General features: G+C 43.7%; 1 protein-coding gene across 3 annotated transcripts in view; it reads right to left on the bottom strand.

Annotated features, from left to right (window-relative positions):
- LOC137374316 (SH3 domain and tetratricopeptide repeat-containing protein 1) overlaps positions 1-16,965 on the bottom strand; it is a 126,669-nt gene that overhangs the window by 89,692 nt on the left and 20,012 nt on the right. For all 3 annotated transcript variants that reach the window (XM_068040177.1, XM_068040186.1, XM_068040193.1), the window contains 3 exons: positions 11,915-12,042; positions 2,872-2,977; positions 2,471-2,614 (listed from right to left, as the gene is read on the bottom strand). In XM_068040177.1, the coding sequence (XP_067896278.1) occupies positions 2,471-2,614; positions 2,872-2,977; positions 11,915-12,042 (378 nt within the window). The remainder of the gene's footprint in view (positions 1-2,470; positions 2,615-2,871; positions 2,978-11,914; positions 12,043-16,965) is intronic.

Below are 16,965 nucleotides of genomic sequence, written 5' to 3'. Positions count from 1 at the left end.
GATGCACTGCAGCAGCGCACCAAGACTCCTTACACAGCACCTTCCAAACCTGCAACCTCTACCAACTGGAAGGACAAGGGCAGCAAATACATGGGAACGCCACCACCTGCAAGTTCCCCTCCAAGTTACACACCATCCTGATTGGGAACTATATCACCGTTCCTTCACTGTCACTGGGTCAAAATCCTGGAACTCCCTTCCTAACAACACTGTGGGTGTACGTACCCCACATGGACTGCAGTGGTTCAAGCTGGCAGCTCATCACCACCTCAAGGGCAATTAGGGATGGGCAATAAATGCTGGCCTAGCCAGCGATGCCCACATCCCATGAATGAATAAAAAAAAACAATGGCTTTGGTCTTCCTAATACTTAATTGTTGGTGATTTTTGCTCATCAATACTGGGTGTCAGAAAAGCAGTCTGACAAGCTAGAGAGAGTGGAGGGGGCAAGAGAGGTGGTGGTGAGCTAAAGCTAGGCGTCATCAGCATACATATGGAAACTGACACTGTGCTTTCAGATGGTGTCACCAAGTGGCACCATATAGATGAGAAATAGGATGGGGCTGAGGTTAGATCCTTGAGGGACACCAGAGCTAATGATGTGAGAGCAGGAAGAGAAGTCATTTCAGGTGATTCTCTGGCTATGATTGGATAGGAAATGGAATCAGGCGCGTGCAGTCCCACGCAGCTGGCCGACAGTGCAGAGGATGGTGTGGTCAACTATGACAAAGGCTACAGAAAGGTCAAGAAGGAGAGGAGGGATAGTTTCCCTTTGTCACAGTCACATTGGATGTCATTTGTGACTTTGATAAGAGCGGTTTCAGTACTGTGGCTGGGTCAGAAATGAGATTGGAGGAAATTCAAACATGGCATTTTGGGAAAGATGGGCACGGATTTGGGAGTGACAGCACTTTCAAGGACATCAGAGGAAAAAGGAGGTTGGTGATGGGGCAGTAGTTAGCAAGGATGGAGAGTTCAAGGGTTTTTTTTGAGGAGAGATATGATGATGGAAGATTTGAAGGAGAGGGAGACAGTACCTGTCGAGACAGAATCATTAAGAATATCAGCCAATGTGGGGGCTGGAAAGGGAAGTCGGGTGGTCAGCAGTTTAGTGGGAACAGGGTCGAGGGAGCAGGAGGCAAGTCTCATGGACAAGATGAGCTTGGCGACAGTATGAGGACAGATGAGAGAGAAACTAGAGGAAAACGCCTGTACTCTTCTCCAACAAGCTGTTTCATCCCCAACTATATCCCTTACTGCGAGAGTGTTAGATTTATCTTTCCAAGCTATAAACCTTTATCTGTACAAGTGCATTAAATTACAAAAATTTGTAAAAGGAAATATGTTGTTTGTAGCAGATTTCTGCAGAAGTACAAGGTTTACTGAAATAGAGCATGGCTAACTGACCCAAACCCGACTGGACCCAACGAGATGTGTCGGGTTCGGGTTGGGTCGGGTCGCTCTTCTGGGTCTGGCATTCGGGCTCGGCTCGGCTCGGGTCGGACACAGTGACAGCCCGGACGTCAAGGCGCGAAACACTTCACACTAGTCTGCAGTGAGTGATGCCATCCAAGGTAGAGCACAACCTCTTCAATAAAGTTGATTATATTCTGGTGGTCGGGTCGGGCGGGGAAAAAAAATGAAAGACTCAGGCCAGGTCGGGCGCGGGTCGGACGTGGTCCTGTCGGGCTCAGGTCGCATTTCATTTGCAGACCCGAGCCGGCCTTTATACTGACAACATATCATTCTATTTACTTCCTGCAGCATTCGCATGAATTCTTTAAAATTTATGTCAAAAATATTCCTCATCCTCTTTTCCTTCCATTACTTCCCAAAATGACTTCTTACGTCACCTGTTCTTTTTCAGCTAGGAGGACAATCTAGGTCACAGAGTTTACCATAATCATGGTCAATTATCAGTTTATGGTCAATCAATAGACAATGTACTTGTAACAGCACAAAGTGGAGAATGTTGTTGGTTTCTGGAAAGTACTACATCTAGGTGAACAGACCAATAACTGCTAAAATTGAGCAAAATTCTAACAGGAGAGATGCGGAGCACGCTTTATGAAATGCCTTGATTTTAATATTCTCATCCTGGTTTTCAAATCCCTTCATGCCGTGGCGTCTCCTAATTCTAGCCTCTCATGGATCCTCAATTTTCATGGCTCCACCATTGGCTGCCATACCTTCAGCTGCCTAGACTGTAAGCTCTGGAATTCCCTCCCTAAACCTCTCCACTTCTCTCTCCTCCTTTAAGATGTTCCTCAATACCTACCTCTTTGAGCAAGTTTTTGTGCTAATACCTCTTCATGTGGCTCAATGTCAAATTCTGTTTAACAATGCTCCTGTAAAGTGCTTTCGAATGTTTTACACTAATAAAGGTGCTATGTAAGTGCAAGCTGTTGTTGTTGACGTTATGGGGAATTATTTCCAAGTTGAAATGCAATTCAGAATAACAGATTCTCACCTTCCTGTAAAAGGAGGCCTTTGCACATGATTTTGAGAGAAGCTTCACTTATCTGCACCTCAATACTGGCATCCTCTTCATCGGGACAATTCAGCCAAAAGCTTTGATCTAACAGTAGGTTCTCCATGCAGTGATCAACAAAGCCTATCCAGCAATAGAAATTTTAATTGCAGGTTACAGTAAAGTGCAAGCCATTGATCATCTAGCAATCTATCAATTACCATTTTCTATTTACTGATACCAAAAGAGCTCCACAGACACAATTAGCAGTATAAATCTTCTAAAACATTTTTTCAGACCATTGTCTAAATAATGTGTAAAGTTTTCATTAAAGGTGAACTACAAAGAAATCACCTACATCTGTGATATTCAAACTATGTTGAAAGAACAAATGTTTCTACCTAGTGAGTAATACGTTGAAAATTTCCAAATTTCTTCAAATGTTTTAAATGTGATCACAATCAAGTCTTGGTCACTATGTATGGACAGCATCCTGGCTGAAAGCTCCTAAAAAGTGGGAAAAAAGCACTGAATTAAGTGACGACAAAGTGTCATGCACACAAGAAGTGCGATGATACAACAACTGTAAACAAAATCAGAAAAGAGTTATAAAACTAATTTTGTCTTTTAAAAAGTGAACAATGCTCCGAAATGGCCACCGAAGAAAAGGGCCTTTGTGTATTCAAACTGTCTGAGAGGGACAAAGGAAAATCTTCAAAGCTATGAGGTGTCAATATGAGAAGTGGAGAGGTTTAGGGAGGGAATCGAATGTCCTCTTCTGAAACAAAGGAGGGGTGAAGTAGCCATGTTCTGGGCCATTGTGCGATTATCATGGGGAAGAAACCAAAGCATCTCCTACCAGGAGGTGAGAAGTAAAACAGTTTTACCTTTAAAAAGCAGCCTAGCGAGAGACACCCCAGAAAGAGAAAGAAGAAAAGCAGCATCCATTAGTTTGCTTCCAGCAAACCAGAAGGTACATGTCCTGCTGTAAAATTCTACATCTACACTATATACCAGTGAGCTAGAAGGGATCCACTGGCTTCAATGGAACTTTCAACCAAGAGAGAAATCTACAATCACCTCAGGCCTGCACCCAACGAGAACTTGATTTCCAAGAGAATTCAACAGATTTACCATGACCTCCTCCCACTTATAATAACTTTCCCCTTTTCCCGTCTCTATCTGTCTCTTCTTTTGTGTGCGTGTGTGTGTGCGCACGCGCATGCATGCGCGAACAAATGCATGAGTACGCAGTTGTGACAATTTCAGGATAAGGAGTATTGATCAATAGACAATTGATTTTCTTGTTTTTAAACCTACAAGAAAACCTGTCGCTGTTTATTTGACAGATAAAACACCAAGGGGTTAAACCCCAAAAACAAAACACATTTACTGCAGTCAGGTGGGGAGTTGAACAGTGGGAATAACCCACATCTCACCATGTAGCTGTAACAAGTGCAAATGATACATAGCAGAATGATAACTTGCACATTCTTACACCCATCCATACTTGCTTCACAAAGTTAAGTTTAAGAGGAAACCTAGTCAGCAATGAAATTACACAAACATTTTCTATGTTATATGTAGCGAAGGTGCTGTAAAAGGGATAAAATGATGAGGTAGTTTTCTTAGTTTGGGCACAATAGGAAAATTGCACCTAAAATGTATGTGAAATCACCCTGGTTAGGTTATGCTTCAAGTTTCCACTAAAATTAATTTGCATAATCATGAATGTAAAATCTTCCATGAACCAGCACAATCAGGCAGTATAATAGAATGTTTTCTTTTTTCTTTTCTTTAAAAAGCTTATATTTTACAGTATTTGACTCATGAGTACATACTGTAGACTATTTCAAATATTTTACATAAATTTAGCAGACTGTTCCTTTGGGTAGCTAATACTCTCATTCTGAAGTTAGAACAAAGGGTCCCCAGGGGTTTGACAATTTTTGTAGGGAGCCCTCAGGAATGTGTCAGCATTTGTAAGGAGGCCTCCACATAGAAAAGTTTCAAAAGTACTAATGCCAGTGACTTTTCATGAAAAATAAGGCTTAAAAAAATCACTTATTTTTGATGTTCAACTAGCACAAAATTCATCCAGTCTCATCTCTCCTGTTTTCCTGGGCTCCTAGGTCTGGAAAGAGCTGGAGGAAGATGCACTATGGATATCTCCCTTGAAACAGATTTTGTGATTGTCCATGCTTTTATCTCAAAGCTTGGCAGCAAGCTACCAAGGGAAGATAGGTGTTAATTCCACAAACACTTCACCTTGACATTCTTTCACAGTTGCACCTAGGTCATATGAGCATTGAGAAGTCTACTGGCCGGGAATTAACAATGGCATTGAGCGTGCAGTATGGTCATGTGATGCAGGCCAAAAGCATCAAGCCATCAGAAGAAGCCACTTCTCCTGCACAAAGTTCCGTCGCATCCTTGGACATGGGTTGCCACTGATCTCTTCCCTGTTAAAAGATGATGATTATCTATTGCTAATCGACTACTTCTCCAAGTTCCCGATAATCCGACAATTAGTGGCTAATACTATCAGTGCAATATTCAGCTGATATGGCCCTCCAGTGTCACTCTGCAACTGTAACACCTAGAGGAAGATTCTGTAAACAGTTTGCTCTGTACTGTACATACTAGTTTAGCGGTTAATAAATCTGTTAGAGATCTTCAACAAACTGGACTCCACGCATCTCATTTATGTTGCATCAGACAACAAAGAACTCATTACGTGGTGGCAGCTGTGATGAAATACAAGATCTAAGCTTGAAGACCACAGGTAAAACAGCTTTGAAAATGACCCTTCCTACAGCCAAAAGAAAGTTCAAAAGAAATACTGGCCCAAAAAGTGAAATGAAAGAACCTATCTCTAGCTACAGAAGACAGAGCATAGAACAATAGGCTGCAAACCAATTCCTGCGATGGGGTAAGTCACTGTGCTGACAAGTCAAGGAATCCCAGTTAAAAAGAAACAGCTTTCAAGTGCTTAAAAAAAAAAATGATGTTTTTCAAAAGCTCAGTGAAAACAAAAAAAAAGTGAAAACCTGATTCCTTTCTCAGGCTGATGGAGGTCGGTGCCATTACAGGAGGCATCTGATAGGAAAAAGCACAGGAAAACCCCGATCGCTGCAGAGTCCCCATTCACGCAGCCAAAGTTTTTTTAAAAATCATTAAACCACTCGAGCGTGAAGAAGAGTTTCAATTCACACAGCCACAGCAAAAAGAAAAACCCTATCAAACCATTCAAGCGAAGAACAAACAAATTCTAGCAAAAAAAGGCAACTGAACTGCCTATTGAACAGCTGTGTAAACAGACATGCTTAAGGGTTGAAAGAAAAACACAGAACATGGTCAAATACCTGCTCCTCTCTATCCAAGCAGCCAGTCTAGATAAGAGAATTTCTTAAGCAGGAAACAGCAGAGTGAATAGAACAAAGGTAACTATAGAGCAAAAAGCAAAAGAACAGCAGAAAGATGGATATCAAATTTCCCAGCACGAACTGGAAGGCCATTGATATCCTATCAGAGTTCAAACTTTTTAAACAAAGAATGCAATTTTGCTTCACAGAGCAAGTGATTATAGAACCAGAGAAGCAAGCTGTACAAATACCAATAGCAGTTGGAAATTAGGGGTTACACAGAATCAATACCTCTGGCTTATCTGAAGAGGACCAGAAAGATCCTACAAATATATGGAAAGTGCTAGAAGATGAGCTCTGATTAAGAGTGAATTTTAGAATTCACCACCTGGAGTTGATGTCCTACAGGCAACAGCCACAGGAATTAATAGACCAGTTCGTCAGTAGATGCCACAGCAAGGGCAACAAATGAGATTTTTTAGAAACTGAGCCATTGGAGTGAATAATGGAGTTGGTAATTGTCTCAGAACGAATTGAAGCATTTCAGAAAGACCTCGGAGAAAAAGAAAGGTCACAGCATTAATGCACTGCTAGAAGATGACAAGATATATGAAGCCATTGTAGCTGGACAACAGCATCTGCAAGCACTAGGCGCAGCCAACAGTATCAGCACAATAACCAGATTACAAAAAGCAAGGAAGCTGTGTGGTAAGTGTGATTGGTCCCACTCACCATGAAATTGTCTAGCTTTTTAAGAACTGTGCAACGCATGCGGTGAAAAATGACACTGGGTCCGCCTATGCAAGATGTCTGGCTCCAAAGACACAGCGAGAAGTCACAGTAGGACACAAACACACAGAAGACAGGTGCAGGCAACAGCAGCAATGAGAGCGCCAGATACCTGCTTAAACACAAGCCGATACACAAAGTCCACAGTGAAACAGACCCGAGACAAGGCTCAGAGTGGAGTGATTCTCAGCCAGAAGATGAACAGGTGTTCCACGTTGACCTCATCAACACAATGTGTCAGGTTCGCAAACAACTAGAAGCTTTTGCTACCATTAATATCATGTGTCCAAAGTATGTTAACAAACACACTCTTGGGGTTAAGATTGACACCAGAGCTACTGCAAATATCCTACCAGTCCAAATCCTGAAGGATATGTACCAGAGTCATTGGAAATCAATGATACAACTGACAACTACAAAGTAATTTGCATACAATGGGTCACCCATCCCTTGCAGTGGCACACTGACAATGCAATGCAGCTATGGCAAGTCGGCATGGAAACCTCATATATTTTACCTGGTAGACACGAGCGGACTAGCAGCGGCAGGACTACCAGCGTATAAGGAACCTCAACAATGTGCCTATCCACGAGAGCACCAAGGTACCCGTTACAGAATAAGAGACCAAGGGTACCCGCATTGAATCAGTCCACGACCTACAACAAATGCACCTGGACAGGTTCGACACCATAGGAGATTTCAAAGGCGATGCTGTACTGCACTTCTGAGAGGATGCAACTCAGTCAATCGACCCTCCCAGAAAGTGCAGCACGCACATACAAGAAAAGCTTAAGCAGAAGTTGGATGACACAGAAGGCAATGTGTATCCGTCATGTGCATCATCACACAAACTGGCGCAGCTCAATTACGTGTGTACTAAAGAAGGATGGAGCAATCAGGGTGTGTCTAGATCAGAGGCATCTAAACGTCTCTCTAAAAGAGATGCCCCCACAAAATTCCGGCACGAGAGGAATTGAATCCCAAGTTCATTGGAGCCAAATTCTTCTCCAAGTTGGATACTAAACATAAAGATTGTTTGGTACAACTAGCTAAGGAATCTCAGGAATTTACCATCTTCAGAACACCATTTGGAAGATAGTGCTTCCAGAAAATACTCTTCGGCTTATCTGTCAGTCAAGATCTGTTTCAGCAGCATATGGACAGAATTATAGAAAACGTTACTGAATGTACATGCATTTCCGATGATATTGCAGTAATGGGCAAAACCAAAGAAGAGCATGATTGAAATCTCTATTCACTGATGGCAGTAGCTCATTGCGAAGGGCTTATTTTGAACATCAAGAAGTGCCAGGTGAATGCAAGTCAGTTCAATTTCTTTGGCTCCATCTATTCAGGTGCGGAATCCGTCCTGATCCAGGCAAAATCTAAGATGCAAGACATATGCCTACCACAAAAGACAAGGAAGACCACCAGAGATGTCTTGGATTTTTAACCATACATTCCAAAGTTCTCTGACAAAGCATCATCACAGAGAGCTCTGAAAGAATGATACCATTTGTATGGCAGGAGGACCATCAGTATATGTTTGAGTCTTTCAAACAGGCATTGTCAGCGGATGATCCAAGGAAGACGACAATACTGGAAATCGATGCCTCACAGAAAAGGGCTAGGAGCGTGCTACCTGCAGGATGGCAAACCAACTGCATTAGGGTCCAAATGTTTATCCTCAACACAATCCAATTAGTCAAACATAGAGTGTGAAACACTTGCTCTGATGATTGGAATCTCAAGGTTCCACACCGACCTGTTCGGTATGCAGTTCACAGTGGAAACCGACCACAAACCACTGGAGATGATCTGGCGCAAACTATTGACAAGCGCACCACCTCGACTACAGCTATTCTTAGTGCAGGTACAGGGGTACAACTGCGATGTCTGTTACAAAACCGAGCAGATTGCCAAACCCGAGCAAGAATGAAGAAGTCCCAGTGGATCTGTAAGTAGACATCATGGACATTGAGGTGGAAGATGCGGTCACAAATCAATTTATTACATTCTGGTCAGCCCAAATGTGACCAACTACAATCAGAAACTGCCAATGATCCACAACTGAAAGCATTGTGTATTACCATCGTAGAAGGATGGCTTGATACGGGAAAAGAGATGCCAGAAACCCTCCGACGCTTTTGGCCTTATAGAGATGAACTCTGTGTCTAGAGAGGTGTCACCTTCAAGGGAGAACAAGTGATTGTGCCCAAAGCTCTCCAACAAGACATCTTGTCACAACTTCAAGGCCATATGGGCATAGAGCGAACAAGACAACTGGCACGAGACACTGTTTATTGGCCAGGGATCAACAGTGACATCAAAAGGTTAGTGAGGATGTGCCAGGCATGCCAGAGCCACCAGCCACAACAATGCAAAGAATCTATAAATACTCACGTGATTCCATCAGTCCCTTGGTCCAAAATCATCACTGATCTATTTTCTGCTAGTCACTGATTATTTCTCCAAATTTCCAATTATCAGACATGTAAAAGACACTTCAAGCGTGTTCGTCACAGACATATTGAGTGTCATATTCAGTCTATTCAGTGCACCTGAAGAAATCATTTCTGACAATGGGCCACAATATACAGGCAAACCTCGGGGATATGTGAGCCAAATGGGGCGTAAACCATGTGACGTCCTCACCACATTACCCTAGGTCTAATGGTCTTGCCACACGAATGGTTTGCATGGTCAAATCACTTATTCTAAACTGTGGGACAACGAAACAAGATTTTCATGTTGCCATGCTCCACCTCAGAGCCATATCTATGCATATGGGTTTACTGTCACCAGCAGAGATCATGTTTGGCGGACAAATGCCATCATCTGTCCAAATTCTGAGAGATGCAGGAGACACTGCTCGAAAAACAAGGGCGAATGAAGATGGTGCGTGACCATCATGCAGAGGCGGAATTACCTCAGCTACACATAGGACAAAAGGTCAGGGTAAAAACACCCACAATAAGAACATGGTTACCCGCAGAGGTATCCAAAGTCTGCAGTGAACCAAGGTCCTATGAGATTACAACACCTAATGGAGCAGTGTTGAGAAGGAACCGAAGCCAACTAAGAGAAGTGTGCAATACTCCAATTGCACACAGTGGACTCAAAAGAACACACTCTGACTATGAGGGTGTGACGGAACAACAGGACAACAACAAACACATTGACAACATGCCTGCAAAGCAAAAATAGGCAAGGGTAAAATCCACATCCCCAGAAGGTTATGCCATAACCAGATCTGGAAGAGTTGTCAAACCACCGAAAAGATATATGGACTCTTAAGCCTCTACACTCGTAAATATCACAATCCCCATCCATATACTTTTAAATTTTATAATCTCTATCCTATATAACTAATTTTGTGTGTTTTTTTTTTTTACTTGTAGCACAAGACACTTAATTTTGCAAAGAAAGGGGATGTTGTATCATTGCCTTACGAGTAATGTCCCTTTAAGATCTCAGTATGCGTACGAGCTAAGTACAAGGATGTAGTCATGTAACTTGAAGTCAGAGTCACTCTGCAACTGTAACACCTAGAGGAAGGTTCTGTAAACAGTTTGCTCTGTACTGTACATACTAGTTTAACTGTCAATAAACCTACTAGAGATCTTCAACAAACTGGACTCCATAAGTCTCATTTACGTTGCATCAGACAATATAAAGAACTCATTACAGGGCCATATGACATACCCTTACGTTCTTAGATTACAACAACTTGCTGTGTAAAAAAAAAAAAGTTTCCTTGTGTTACCTCTGGTTCTTTTGCCAAACGCCTTAAATCTAGATCCTCTGGTTACTGACCTTTCTGCCACTGGAAACAAGAGTAAATAAGGTGAAACTATCAAAACCATTCATGATTTTGAACAACTCTATCAAATCACCTGTTCTCTGTCCTAAGGGGAACAACCTCAGCTTCTCCAGTCTCCCACACAACTGAAGTCCCTAATCCCTGGTACCATTCTAGTAAATCTCTTCCACACCTTCACCAAGGCCTCGACATCCTTCCTAAAGCGTGGTTCCCAGAATTGAATAGAATACTCCAGTTGAAGTCTAACTGGTGTTTTACAAAGGTTTAGCATGACTTCCTTGCATTGTACACTATTCCCCTATTCATAAAGCCAAGGAACCCTTTTTTTAAATAAAAGCACAGCCTTCTCGACCGGTCTTGCCGCATTCAAGGATTTGTGTACATACACCCTCAGGTCTCTGTTCCTGTACCCATTTAAAATTGTACCATTTAGTTCATATTGCTTCCCCTTATTCTTCCTACCAAAATGAATCACATGACACTTCTTTGCATTAAATTGCAGCTGCCACCCGTCTGCCCATTTTACCAGCGTGCCTATGTATTCCTGAAGTCAGTTACTAACCTCCTCATTGTTTACTACATTTCTAAGCTTTGCATCATCTGCAAATTTTCAAATTATGCCTTATATACCCAAGTCCAGCTCATTCATATAAAAATCGAGAAGAGCAGTGGTTTCAATACTGATCTCTGGGGAGCACTGTATACTTCCCATCGGTTTGGAAAACAACTGTTCACCACTACCCTCTGCTTTCTGTCCCTTGGCTAAGTTTGTATTTCATGCTCGTCACTGTTCCTTTAATTCCATTGTTTTTAATTTTTCTAACAAGTCTACTATTTGGTACTTTGTCAAGCACCTTTTGAAAGTCCATATACACATCAAATGCACCATGGTGAGAATGTGTTGTGGGTAGGTAGAATGGCTATGGCTGCTTAGCTAAAAAAAAACTGGAGGGAAGCAAGGCAGCATCAGGGCTGTGGACAGTTAATTAGAAAAAAAGGAGAGCAGCAGTTGGAAAGCCTGAGGCTTAAGGATGCTTCTGGAAACACAAGAGGTAAAGAAATAATCTTACCTACAACTTCCTTCCATCCTTCAGATGCTCCTGATTTCTGTCCATACATTGTGTGCGCGTGTACCCCTGCCCCCCTCTCCCCCCACCCCTCAAAGGCCTCAAGGGATCTCCATGCAAGTCCCAGCACCAGCTCTTTGGGTAACCGGAGTTTGGGAGCCCTGGGGAGGACACCTTGGAAGTTGAAGCAGGAGAATCAGGAACACCCATCTCATTTCAATAATAATGCTGGGCCTGTGCCAACTACAGGTGTGTGCTCACTAATATACAATTGTGGTCCCCATGAAATTCTGGGGCCACGTCATGGGGAAAGAGACCGAACAGAATGGATTTCCCATTCCCGATTCTTCTTTACTACACCTGGTGTGCAAAGAGGAAAATCTTCTATTCTGTGACTTACACTAAGGAGGGCTATGACCTCGCCAAAGTCATTCTCTAGAATGCGCAGCTTTCCTCTCAGCATGTCCTGTAACTGAACGTCAGGAAGTCCTGTTGCTTGTCTCTTCATTATCAGTTTCAGTAAAATATCTATGAAGGAAACAAAGACAAAGAATTTACTTCCATGAAGTTACTGCACTTTACCATTACAGATACACAAATAGTTTGTATTTACATTGTTAGTCATTACCATTTTACACTAGAAATTGTAATATGCATAGTCAATTCCTACGAATGGTTTCCTGCTAGACATAACATGTTGCTCCTGACAGAGTTCTCTAGTTTTCATAAAACTTGCACAGTCACATGTTTTAATGTTTCTCTCATTAGTAAAGTGGCAAATATCAATCCTGTAACATTTTGCAATCTGCATACTATTTTGAAAAGGAAAAGATGGGTTCTCCACCTTCATGGGTTGGGGGGAAAAAAAATCACCTTATTTCCAAACAATGCTACTTACACTGACCTTCATTAGGAATTTTTATGCGACTATGGCAATCTACTTTGTGCTTGCTACCAGCACTACAGCATTGCATTCCTGAGTGATATTGAGGCATATCAAGGAAGTTCAGGGGATAATTAGAAATTACCATGGTTCACAAAGGTGTCATTTCTGTTCTCATATAGGATGTGAAAGTTGCTTACATTTTGCTTTTCACAGCAATGTTATCATCTAATTACAAATTAGTTGTTGTAGAACAGAGTTTCGCAAACTGGGGCAGCGGGACAAGGACATAAGGTGGATGCGAGCTGTAACTCGCAAATGGGGAGGTGGTGGCATAGTGGTGACGTCACTAGACAAATAACCCAGAGCCCCAGGCTAATGCTCTGGGGACATGGGTTCAAACCCCACCATGGTGGATGGTGGAATTTGAATTCAATTAATAAATCTGGAATTAAAAAGCTAGGTCTTGTGGTGACCACGAAACCATCGTCGACTGTTGTAAAAAACCATACGGTGCACGAATATCCTTTTGGGAAGGAAATCTGCCATCCTCAACTGGTCTGGCCTACATACAAGTCCAGGCCCACAGCAATGTGGTTGACTCTTAACTGCCCTCTGAAATGGCCTAGAAAGCCATTCAGCTGTATCAAACTGCTATAAAGTCTGAGAGGAGGAATGAAACCGGACAGACCATCTGGCATCGACCTTGGCGCCAGAAACGACAACAGCAAACCCAGCCCTGTCGACCCTACAAAGTCATCCTTACTAACATCTGGGGGCTTGTGCCAAAGTTGGGAGAGCTGTCCCACAGACTAGTCAAGCAACAGCCTGACATAGTAATTCTCAGAGTCATACCTTGCAGACGTCGTTGCAGACACCACCATCACCATCCCAATCCAATCCCACCAGAGGTGGCAGCACAGTGGCATACAGTCAGGCGGGAGCTACCCTGGGAGTCCTCAAAATCAACTCCAGACCCCATGAAGTCTCATGGCATCAGGTCAAGCATGGGCATGGAAACCTCCTGCTGATTACCACCTACCGATGAATCGGTGCTTCTCCATGTTGAACAATTAAAAGAAGCACTGAGGATGGCAAGGACACAAAATGTACTCTGGGTGGTGGACTTAATGTCCATCACCCAAAGAGCACCACTACTGACGGAGTCCAAAAGGACATGGCTGCTAGACTGGGTCTACGGCAGATGGTGAGAGTACCTGTTGCAGATGCATCTGTCCATGACAGTATCGGGAGGAATGACCACCACACAGTCCTTGTCGAGACAAAGTCTCATCTGCATATTGAGTGCACCTACCATCGTGTTGTGTGACACGACCACCGTGCTAAATGGGATAGATTTCAATCAGATCTAGCAATGCAAAACTGGGCATCCATGAAACCCTGTGCGCCACCAGCAGCAAATTGTATTCAAGCACAATCTGTAACCTCATGGCTTGGCATATCCCCCACTCTACCATTACCATCAAGTCAGGGGACCAAACCTGATTCAATGGAGAGTGCAGGAGGGCATGCCAGGAGCAGCACCAGGCATACCTAAACATGAGCTGTCAGCCTGCTGAAGCTACAACTGAGTAAAGCATGGCTACATGACTAGACCCCGACCAGACCCGACAATGTGTCGGGTTCGTGTCGGGTCAGATGTGGACACAGTGCTGCCTTGCTCAGGGAGGGAAGTAATCTTCAAAATTTGAACAGTCAGCTGGGACATCAAGGCAGGAAATGTGATGAGGATAACATTTGGACAAGGCAGAGCACAATAACCTGTTTGATAAACTTAACTTTATTATGTTCGTCGGATCGGGTACGGGAAAAAAAAAAATCAAAGGTCTCGGGGCCAGAGTCTCGGTCGGGTCGGGCCTGGGTCGGGCTTCAATTTCATACCCGAGCAGGCTTTCACAATACAGGACTACTTGCAAGCCGAACAGCGGAAGCAGCATGCAATAGACAAGGCTAAGCGATCCCACAACCAACAGATCAGATCTAAGCTCTGCAGTCCTACTACATCCAGTCACAAATAGTGGAAGACAATTAAACAACTGACAGGAGGAGGAGGCTCCACAAATATCCCCATCCTCAACGATGGGGTAGTCCAGCACATCAGTGCAAAAGACAAGGATGACGCATTTGCACCATCTTCAGCCAGAAGTGCCGAATGGATGATCCATCTCAGCCTCCTCCGAAGGTCCCCAGCATCACAGATCCAAGTATTCAGGCAATCCGATTCACTCCACGTGACATCAAGAAATAGCTGAAGGCACTGGATACTGCAAAGGCCATGGGCCCTGACAACATTCCAGTGATAGTACGAAAGACTTGTACTCCAGAACTAACCGCACCCCTAGCTAAACTGTTCCAGTACAGCTACAATACTGGCATTTACCTGGCAATATGGAAAATTGCACAGGTATGTCCTGTACACAAAAAGCAGGACAAATCCAACTCAGCCAATTACCTCCCCCTCAGTCTACTCTCAATCATCAGTAAAGTAATGGAAGGTGTCGTCGGCAGTGCTATGAAGTGGCACTTGCTCAGCAATAACCTGCTCGCTGCCGCTCAGTTTGGCTTCAGCCCAGGCCACTTAACTCCTGACCTCATTACAGCCTTTGTCCAAACATGGACAAAAGAGCTGAACTCCAGAGGTGACTGCCTTTGACATCAAGGCAGCATTTGACAGAGTATGGAATCAAGGAGCCCTAGCAAAACTGGAGTCAATGGAAATCAGGGGCAAAACTCTCCGCTGGTTGAAGTCATACCTAGCACAAAGGAAGATGATTGACCTTCAATAGCCACAATCGTCTCAATCCCAGAATATCACTGCAGGAGTTCCTCAAGGTAGTGTCCTAGGCTCAACCATCTTCAGCTGCTTCAAGGTGATTACCTTCCCTCCATCATAAGGTCAGAAGTGGGGATGTTCACTGATGAATGCACAATGTTCAGCACCATTAGTGACTCCTCAGATACTGAAGCAGTCCATGTCTATATCCAGCAAGACCTGGACAACATCCAGACTTGGGCTGATAAGTGGCAAGTAACATTCGCGCCACACAGGTGCAGGGCAATGACCATTCCTAACAAGAGAGAATCAAACCATCTCCCCTTGACATTCAATGGCATGACGATCACTGAATCCCCCCCACTAGCAACATACTGGGGGTTATCATTGACCAGAAACTAAACTGGACCAACCACATAAATGCTGGGGCTACAAGAGCAGGTCAGACATGGAATTCTATGGTGAGTAACTAACCTGCTGTCTCCCCAATGCCTGTCCATCATCTACAAGGCACAAGCCAGGAGTTTGATGGAATACTCTCCATTTGCTAGGATGGGTACAGCTCCAACAACACCCAAGAAGCTCAACACCATCCAGGACAAAGCAGCTCGCTTGATTGGCACCCCAACCACCACCTTCAATATTCACTCCCTTCACCACCGATACATAGTGGCAGTAGTGTGTACCATATACAAGATGCACTGCAGCAACTCACCAAGGCTCCTTCGGACAGCACCTTCCAAACCCACAACCCCTACCACCCAGAAGGACAAGGGCCACAGATGCATGGGAACATCACCTGCAAGTTCCCCTCCAAGCCACACACCATCTTGATTTGTCGCTGGGTCAAAATCTTGGAACTCCCTTCCTAACAGCACTGTTAGTGTACCTACACCCCAACGACTGCAGCAGTTCAAGAAGGCAGCTCACCACCAAAGGCAATTAAAGGATGGGCAATAAATGATGGCCTTGCCAGCAATGCCACATCCCCCAAACCAAAAAAAATGTTTGAAATATCTATTTTCTTCTTTGGTGGCACTGTAGTTGCCCTTTAACTCAGTCTGATCCCGCACTCTGCTCCCTCTCAAACTCGGGCATGCCCCGCAAACAGTTTGTGTTTCCGGGTATTTTCAATTTTACTCAATTTAAATAGGTTTCTTTCAATTTGCCTTCTGATATGTACTTCTACACAGCACAACTTTATATTAGGAAGTACTCATGAGCCCAAGAGGCAGTCCTGGTTGCCATAGACGAATAGAAAATAGCAGTGTCAGTGCCTGTCACCCCAACTCTTCTTGGCCCAAATTCTGCAGCTCATAAAATAGTCACAGCACAGGAGGCAGCTATTCAACCCATCATGTCTGCACTGGGTCTACAACAACAAATCGCCTAGTCCCACTCCCCTGCCTTTTCCCCAAAGCCCTGCAGATTTTTTCTCTTCAGATAAATTATCCTGCTGTCTTTTGAAGGCCTTGATTGAATCTGCCTGCACCACACTCTCAGGCACTGCAACCCAGATCCTAACCACTTGCTGCGTAAAAAAGTTTTTCCTCACGTCGCTGTTGCTTCTTTCACCAATCACTTTAAAATCGATGTCCTCTGGTTCTCGACCCTTTCGCCCATGGGAACAGTTTCTCCCTATCTACTCTGTCCCGTCTCCTCATGGTTTTGAGCATGTCTATCAAATCTCCTCTTAATCATCTCTTCTCCAACCAATCCACGTAACTGAAGTTCCTCATCCATGGAACCATTCTCATGAATCTTTTCTGCTCCC

The sequence above is a fragment of the Heterodontus francisci genome, chromosome 1 (genome assembly GCF_036365525.1).
Source record: "Heterodontus francisci isolate sHetFra1 chromosome 1, sHetFra1.hap1, whole genome shotgun sequence".
In the NCBI taxonomy this organism is placed as follows: Eukaryota; Metazoa; Chordata; class Chondrichthyes; order Heterodontiformes; family Heterodontidae; genus Heterodontus; species Heterodontus francisci.
The sequence above is the reverse complement of the archived record's forward strand: the minus strand, read 5'-3'. Positions and strand labels throughout refer to the sequence as shown.